Source organism: Anopheles stephensi, unplaced genomic scaffold (genome assembly GCF_013141755.1).
Source record: "Anopheles stephensi strain Indian unplaced genomic scaffold, UCI_ANSTEP_V1.0 ucontig429, whole genome shotgun sequence".
In the NCBI taxonomy this organism is placed as follows: Eukaryota; Metazoa; Arthropoda; class Insecta; order Diptera; family Culicidae; genus Anopheles; species Anopheles stephensi.
Genome location: NW_023405379.1, coordinates 98078 through 106855, shown reverse-complemented (window position 1 = coordinate 106855; position 8778 = coordinate 98078). Strand labels below are relative to the sequence as shown.

The window sequence follows — 8778 nt, the reverse complement described above, 5'->3', positions numbered from 1 at the left end:
CCAGACATGATGAAGGCTTGGGTTTCAGTTGAGTTCGTTGAGAGCGCGACGCGGCGATGTGCGATGCTTCGTAGCTTGTTCGCTTGTGCCAGAAAACGTTTTTTTTTTTTTTTTTAACGTTAAAGAATTTATTGATGGATATCTTAGAATTAACATTATTAACATATTTTCGCGAGAATCAACTGAAATGTTTTTCAGCGCTCTTGTCGTTTTGTATGCCAAGAGGCAGTTCTTTTAGTTAAATTAAATAATGATGTTGTATGCACTTAGGCTAATTGTTAGTTTAAACTTACAAACTAATTAACAACTTACGAACTAAAACAAACTACTATCTTAAAACTAGCTAACTACCTTATTCTCTAAATATTAGGTTTTTCACCTGCTGGTGTGTGGAAACCGCTGCTGAAGTCTGCAACCGGTTGATGATGTTGTCTGCTATGACGTCGAATGGTGCTGTGTTCGCTGCTTCGTAGAGCTCCTCAAGCCGTGTCCAGCTGGGAGCGTCCAGAATTAGTCGGAGGATTCTATTGCAATTGGTTTGTATCTTCAGCAGGTTCGTCCTTGCACAGGTACGCCAGACAGGAATGCCGTACGTTGCTGTGGGCAGGACGATCTGTTTATAGATGGCTATCTTGTTGGATGGGTGTAGCTTGGAGCGTCTGTTGATGAGTGGGTATAGCTTCCCCAATAGGATGAGCAAGCGGATGGATGTTTGCTTGGTGTGGTGATGGAACAGCATACGGTTGTCGATGGTGATCCCGAGGTATCGCACCGTCGTCTTCCACGGCAACCGGATGCTGTCGATGGTGATGTGATGGGTTTGGGGACTGATGAGCTGTTTTGACGGGCGATGGGGGATGATCATCGCCTGGGTCTTGGAGTGGTTGATTTTGATCTTCCAGCTGGAAGCATACTGTCCGATGATGGTCAGCGAACGTTGAGCGCCGCTTCTCAACTCTGCCAACGTCCTACCCTTCGTCGCGATGGCCATGTCGTCTGCAAACAGGAACATGTCCGCACCGACGGGAAGGGTCGGCAGGTCCGCAGTGTACAGCAAATAGAGCAAAGGCCCCAATATGCTGCCCTGCGGAACACCGGCTGGTACTGTAGCAGCACCAGAGGCAGTTGAGGAGACGACGACCCGGAACGTCCGCTGTTGTAGATAGTTGTGCAGGATGTTCACCAGGTGAGCTGGAACCCCGAACCTGCATAACTTGTGGATGAGCCCGTTGTGCCACACGTTGTCGAACGCCTTCTCGATGTCCAGCAGGACGACAGCGGTGGATTTGGAAACTCGTTTGTTTCTTTGGATGGTGTTCTTGAGCCGAAGAAGCTGTAGTGTGGAGGAATGGCCGGACCGGAAACCGAACTGCTCCGCTGGGATGAGTTGCCGCTCGTCGACTGCATCGCGAAGCCTCCAGTAAACTAATCTCTCGAAGAGTTTACCGGGAGCACTCAGCAGACTGATGGGTCGATAGCTTGCAGGCAGCGTCGGATCCTTCCCTGGCTTTAGGATCGGGATCACCTTAGCGCACTTCCAAGACTGTGGGAAATAGAAAAGTTGAAAACAACGGTTATAGATATTTACCAGAAGTGATAGCGCCTTTGGTTGCAGTTTTTTCAAAAGAATGTTGAAGATGCCGTCGAAGCCGGGCGCCTTCATGTTCCTCATTCTCTTGACTGCAGCCTTCACTTCTGCTATGGTGGTTTGGTCTTCGGGTGGAAAGGGTGGGTCGTCCGCAACGAGTCGGTCAATCGTCGCAGCCACAGATGACTCATGTGGACTGGGCATCGACAGACCGATCTGGTGAGCACTGGCGAACTGGTGGGCAAGTGCATCGGACTTTTCTTCTGGCGTGTATGCCGTCTGGGTCGTGGCTATGGTGAGTGGTGGTACTGGTCTGGGTTTGGTGCGAAGGACTTTTGCAGTTTTCCAGAAGCTGGGTGCATGGGGAGGTAGCCTTTGGACCATACGCTCGAAGCTGTTGTTGCGGATCGTCTGTACTCGCTCGCGGATGATATGCATAAGCTGCGTGGCCTGGCGTTTCAGCAACAAGTCCCCAGTCCTCTGATACCGTCTCCTCAGCATATTACGTCTGGTGATGAGTGATCGCGTGTGGTCATCGAGAACGAGAATCTCACCACGCACACTCCTCTCCGGGACGCACTCCGCTTCAGCTGCCTTGACGGCACCCTCGAACCGGGCGATTGCTGCGTCAACGTCGGGTATCGCGGGACCAACGTCAGTGTTGTCGATAAGCTGGTCCACGGTTCTCCCAAAGCGAGCCCAGTCGGTGTGGCAGTAGTCCTTTCGCAGTAGAGGTGGATGTCGGGTTGCATTCAGATTCAGTTCCGTTAGGACCGGGAAGTGATCTGAGTTCAGCTCATCGATGGTTTGGGGTTTGCTGCAGATGAAATTAGAAAGGAAAATATCTATTATTGAATGGATACCTCGGTTGGGGATGTGTGTTGGAGCATCGGGGAACTGCACGACGAAATTTCCACGCTGCAACAGGTCCGCCAGGGCGATTCCATTTGTGTTGCTCCGTACGTTGCCCCACAACTGGTGCCTGGCGTTGAGATCACCCCCAATGAGTGAACGGGCCGGATTGCTGGTGATGATGTGTAGCTCTTGTCGGAACGTAGCTCTCCGCGACAGGGTGCACTGCCGCGGACAGTAGACTGCCGTAAGCTGCAGTGGACCGGTGTCGGTATGGAGCTGGACGCCTATTGCTTCTATGGTGGTGGTGTTGTAGTGTGGGAGTAGTGTGTGCCGGATTCCACGTCGGATCGCTATGGCAACACCGCCGCCTCGGGAGGTGGTGCGATCCAGACGATGGATGGTGTAGTTGCCTAAGAAGAAACTCATCTCAGGCTTGAGATATGTTTCCACTATTAGCGCTGCATCGATGTTGTGCCGGACGAGGAAGTCACCGAGTGGAATTTGCTTAGTCCGAACGGACTGAGCATTCCATGTGATGACTCGCAGCGCCCGGTCAGTGAAGGAGCATCAATAGTTCTCCGATAACGGCGATTTGTTCTCCCTTGTTGCGGCAAAGGCGGATCTTCGGGAGCATTCTGCTAAATATAGCGAATAGCTCTTCCGGGCTGAACAGGTCTTCCGATGAAGTTGTGGCTGGAGTTGTGGTTGGTGTTGTAGCTGGTGTGTCTGGAGCGTTCTTGATGTCCTGCAGTCGCTTCGCAAGGTTGTATCTCGGTGCTGTGGATTGCAAAGAAGAAGAAGAAGTTGGTTTAGGTTGTGGCACTGTTGGGTTAGGTTGTGGGATACGCGCTGCCGCAGGTCGGACGCTTGGAGTGGTTGGTGCTGACACAATCTGCGCAAAGCTTTTGGCCTTGGGAGCAGTGTGCAACACCGGAGGAGGAATGGAGTGTGGGAGTGTGGTTTGGATGGTGGCTAACGGTGGAAGCGCGTGCCACACGTTAGCTTTGGCTGGTGGAGGAGCAGAGTTTCGACCGTTGGCGCGCTGACGAATCTCGATGTATTTGGCCCGCTTTGGACACGACGGATCATCGGCGCGATGAGCAGCACCACAGTTCGAGCACTTTACTGTGCCCGAACCCGATGGACACTGCTCCGAGAGATGCTCCGCCGCGCAGATGGCACACCGAGGTTTAATTTGGCAATGGCGAGTACCATGCCCAAAAGCCTGACATCGATGGCATTGCGTCGGGCCTTTCTTCCCTCCGCGGTACGGCTCCCATCGCACGATGACTTGCTGGATTGACCGTACTGCCTCCAGCTTTTTTAGCGAGCATGTTCCTCGCTTGAAATGAACCAGGTACAACCTGGTTTGAATGCCCTCTGCGCGGCGCTTGATCTCGAACGCCTCCAAAACGTCGAGCTGGTGGATTTCCTTCAGTTCACAAACGATCTCCGCGAGGTCCGTTTCCGGAAGCCCACGAAGCACCGCCTTGAAGGGACGCATGTTTTTAGCGTCATGCGAAAAATATTCCGCATTCCGCTGCTGCAGGTAGTTAAGGACCTCCTGCTGTTCAGCAGGAGATCGAACGGTGATTGACGTGCCTACGCCGGAGATACGGAACTCTGGTGTGATTCCACGAGCCTGCAGTTCCGGACGCAGGACAGCTACTGGGAGTGACTTCACCGTGATCGGAGGCATTTTTGCCGCCGATACGGGAGCCGGAGCCGATGTACGCCCTGCAGGAACAGCGGGCGTAGCTGGTGTTGTGGAAGGCTTCGTTGTCGGGACTGCCTTCCGTTGTCGCCGGTTTACGGTGACAAATTGTGCCGAGTTATCCTCCTGCACGCTGGTGGATGAACGTGACTCCGTACTGTCCACGCTCATCGTATCGTCAGATTCCTCCGAAGAGGAAGAAACCACGCTCCTCGAGCGCTTGGACTCGGCCGAATCGGAGCTCGATCCTACCGAGTCTGGCTTCCTACTCCTCCTTCTACCACGCTTCGGCATAGCCGAAGTCGAAGCCGAAGCAGGCTACGAGGCTACACTCACGAACAGGCACAAGCGCAGCACACGAACACACACACAGGTACAAATACGATACACGGAGAATCACAGCACAGGTACAGTAGCACAACACGGGCACACCAAGAAGCACAGTCAAGTAGCAGGCACTAATCGCAGGCAGCATAACCACACTGGTCGAAGTCCAGGCACGGTATGTGCCAGAAAACGTTGTTGTTTGTAAAGTTAAAGAATTTATTGATGGATATCTTAGAATTAACATTATTAACATATTTTCGCGAGAATCAACTGAAATGTTTTTCAGCGCTCTTGTCGTTTTGTATGCCAAGAGGCAGTTCTTTTTGTTAAATTAAATAATGATGTTGTATGCACTTAGGCTAATTGTTAGTTTAAACTTACAAACTAAATAACAACTTAAGAACTAAAACAAACTACTATCTTAAAACTAGCTAACTACCTTATTCTCTAAATATTAGGTTTTTCACCTGCTGGTGTGTGGAAACCGCTGCTGAAGTCTGCAACCGGTTGATGATGTTGTCTGCTATTACGTCGAATGGTGCTGTGTTCGCTGCATCGTAGAGCTCCTCAAGCCGTGTCCAGCTGGGAGCGTCCAGAATGAGACGGAGGATTCTATTGCAATTGGTTTGTATCTTCAGCAGGTTCGTCCTTGCACAGGTACGCCAGACAGGAATGCCGTACGTTGCTGTGGGCAGGACGATCTGTTTATAGATGGCTATCTTGTTGGATGGGTGTAACTTGGAGCGTCTGTTGATGAGTGGGTATAGCTTCCCCAATAGGATGAGCAAGCGGATGGATGTTTGCTTGGTGTGGTGATGGAACAGCATACGGTTGTCGATGGTGATCCCGAGGTATCGCACCGTCGTCTTCCACGGCAACCGGATGCTGTCGATGGTGATGTGCTGGGTTTGGGGACTGATGAGCTGTTTTGACGGGCGATGGGGGATGATCATCGCCTGGGTCTTGGAGTGGTTGATTTTGATCTTCCAGCTGGAAGCATACTGTCCGATGATGGTCAGCGAACGTTGAGCGCCGCTTCTCAACTCTACCAACGTCCTACCCTTCGTCGCGATGGCCATGTCGTCTGCAAACAGGAACATGTCCGCACCGACGGGAAGGGTCGGCAGGTCCGCAGTGTACAGCAAATAGAGCAAAGGCCCCAATATGCTGCCCTGCGGAACACCGGCTGGTACTGTAGCAGCACCAGAGGCAGTTGAGGAGACGACGACCCGGAACGTCCGCTGTTGTAGATAGTTGTGCAGGATGTTCACCAGGTGAGCTGGAACCCCGAACCTGCATAACTTGTGGATGAGCCCGTTGTGCCACACGTTGTCGAACGCCTTCTCGATGTCCAGCAGGACGACAGCGGTGGATTTGGAAACTCGTTTGTTTCTTTGGATGGTGTTCTTGAGCCGAAGAAGCTGTAGTGTGGAGGAATGGCCGGACCGGAAACCGAACTGCTCCGCTGGGATGAGTTGCCGCTCGTCGACTGCATCGCGAAGCCTCCAGTAAACTAATCTCTCGAAGAGTTTACCGGGAGCACTCAGCAGACTGATGGGTCGATAGCTTGCAGGCAGCGTTGGATCCTTCCCTGGCTTCAGGATCGGGATCACCTTAGCGCACTTCCAAGACTGTGGGAAATAGAAAAGTTGAAAACAACGGTTATAGATATTTACCAGAAGTGATAGCGCCTTTGGTTGCAGTTTTTTCAAAAGAATGTTGAAGATGCCGTCGAAGCCGGGCGCCTTCATGTTCCTCATTTTCTTGACTGCAGCCTTCACTTCTGCTATGGTGGTTTGGTCTTCGGGTGGAAAGGGTGGGTCGACCGCAACGAGTCGGTCAATCGTCGCAGCCACAGATGACTCATGTGGACTGGGCATCGACAGACCGATCTGGTGAGCACTGGCGAACTGGTGGGCAAGTGCATCGGACTTTTCTGCTGGTGTGTATGCCGTCTGGGTCGTGGCTATGGTGAGTGGTGGTACTGGTCTGGGTTTGGTGCGAAGGACTTTTGCAGTTTTCCAGAAGCTGGGTGCATGGGGAGGTAGCCTTTGGACCATACGCTCGAAGCTGTTGTTGCGGATCGTCTGTACTCGCTCGCGGATGATATGCATAAGCTGCGTGGCCTGGCGTTTCAGCAACAAGTCCCCAGTCCGCTGATACCGTCGCCTCAGCATATTACGTCTGGTGATGAGTGATCGCGTGTGGTCATCGAGAACGAGAATCTCACCACGCACACTCCTCTCCGGGACGCACTCCGCTTCAGCTGCTTTGACGGCACCCTCGAACCGGGCGATTGCTGCGTCAACGTCGGGTATCGCGGGACCAACGTCAGTGTTGTCGATAAGCTGGTCCACGGTCCTCCCAAAGCGAGCCCAGTCGGTGTGGCAGTAGTCCTTTCGCAGTAGAGGTGGATGTCGGGTTGCATTCAGATTCAGTTCCGTTAAGACCGGGAAGTGATCTGAGTTCAGCTCATCGATGGTTTGGGGTTTGCTGCAGATGAAATTAGAAAGGAAAATATCTATTATTGAATGGATACCTCGGTTGGGGATGTGTGTTGGAGCATCGGGGAACTGCACGACGAAATTTCCACGCTGCAACAGGTCCGCCAGGGCGATTCCATTTGTGTTGCTCCGTACGTTGCCCCACAACTGGTGCCTGGCGTTGAGATCACCCCCAATGAGTGAACGGGCCGGATTGCTGGTGATGATGTGTAGCTCTTGTCGGAACGTAGCTCTCCGCGACAGGGTGCACTGCCGCGGACAGTAGACTGCCGTAAGCTGCAGTGGACCGGTGTCGGTATGGAGCTGGACGCCTATTGCTTCTATGGTGGTGGTGTTGTAGTGCGGGAGTAGTGTGTGCCGGATTCCACGTCGGATCGCTATGGCAACACCGCCGCCTCGGGAGGTGGTGCGATCCAGACGATGGATGGTGTAGTTGCCTAAGAAGAAACTCATCTCAGGCTTGAGATATGTTTCCACTATTAGCGCTGCATCGATGTTGTGCCGGACGAGGAAGTCACCGAGTGGAATTTGCTTAGTCCGGACGGACTGAGCATTCCATGTGATGACTCGCAGCGCCCGGTCAGTGAAGGAGCATCAATAGTTCTCCGATAACGGCGATTTGTTCTCCCTTGTTGCGGCAAAGGCGGATCTTCGGGAGCATTCTGCTAAATATAGCGAATAGCTCTTCCGGGCTGAACAGGTCTTCCGATGAAGTTGTGGCTGGAGTTGTAGTTGGTGTTGTAGCTGGTGTGTCTGGAGCGTTCTTGATGTCCTGCAGTCGCTTCGCAAGGTTGTATCTCGGTGCTGTGGATTGCAAGGAAGAAGAAGAGGTTGGTTTAGGTTGTGGTACTGTTGGGTTAGGTTGTGGGATGCGCGCTGCCGCAGGTCGGACGCTTGGAGTGGTTGGTGCTGACACAATCTGCGCAAAGCTTTTGGCCTTGGGAGCAGTGTGCAACACCGGAGGAGGAATGGAGTGTGGGAGTGTGGTTTGGATGGTGGCTAACGGTGGAAGCGCGTGCCACACGTTAGCTTTGGCTGGTGGAGGAGCAGAGTTTCGACCGTTGGCGCGCTGACGAATCTCGATGTATTTGGCCCGCTTTGGACACGACGGATCATCGGCGCGATGAGCAGCACCACAGTTCGAGCACTTTACTGTGCCCGAACCCGATGGACACTGCTCCGAGAGATGCTCCGCCGCGCAGATGGCACACCGAGGTTTAATTTGGCAATGGCGAGTACCATGCCCAAAAGCCTGACATCGATGGCATTGCGTCGGGCCTTTCTTCCCTCCGCGGTACGGCTCCCATCGCACGATGACTTGCTGGATTGACCGTACTGCCTCCAGCTTTTTTAGCGAGCATGTTCCTCGCTTGAAATGAACCAGGTACAACCTGGTTTGAATGCCCTCTGCGCGGCGCTTGATCTCGAACGCCTCCAAAACGTCGAGCTGGTGGATTTCCTTCAGTTCACAAACGATCTCCGCGAGGTCCGTTTCCGGAAGCCCACGAAGCACCGCCTTGAAGGGACGCATGTTTTTAGCGTCATGCGAAAAATATTCCGCATTCCGCTGCTGCAGGTAGTTAAGGACCTCCTGCTGTTCAGCAGGAGATCGAACGGTGATTGACGTGCCTACGCCGGAGATACGGAACTCTGGTGTGATTCCACGAGCCTGCAGTTCCGGACGCAGGACAGCTACTGGGAGTGACTTCACCGTGATCGGAGGCATTTTTGCCGCCGATACGGGAGCCGGAGCCGATGTACGCCCTGCAGGAACAGCGGGCGTAGCTGGT

General features: G+C 53.0%; 1 protein-coding gene across 1 annotated transcript; it reads right to left on the bottom strand.

Annotated features, from left to right (window-relative positions):
• Positions 1–2541: 2541 nt before the first annotated feature.
• On the bottom strand, positions 2542–4670 carry LOC118517000. Its single transcript, XM_036062834.1, has 2 exons — positions 4046–4670; positions 2542–3220 (listed from the first exon to the last, which is right to left on the bottom strand). Exons 1-2 carry the CDS (start codon positions 4449–4451, stop codon positions 2997–2999), a joined length of 630 nt encoding a protein of 209 aa, XP_035918727.1. The 5' UTR covers positions 4452–4670; the 3' UTR covers positions 2542–2996.
• Between the last annotated feature and the right edge of the window lie 4108 nt (positions 4671–8778).

Excerpts from the sequence above, each read along its gene's own strand:
- LOC118517000 (XM_036062834.1), bottom strand. The coding sequence starts at position 4,451 with ATGCCGAAGCGTGGTAGAAGGAGGAGTAGGAAGCCAGACTCGGTAGGA. Across the intron at positions 3,221-4,045 it reads GTTCCGTATCTCCGGCGTAG|CACCGAGATACAACCTTGCG; the intron begins GCACGTCAATCA and ends TGCAATCCACAG.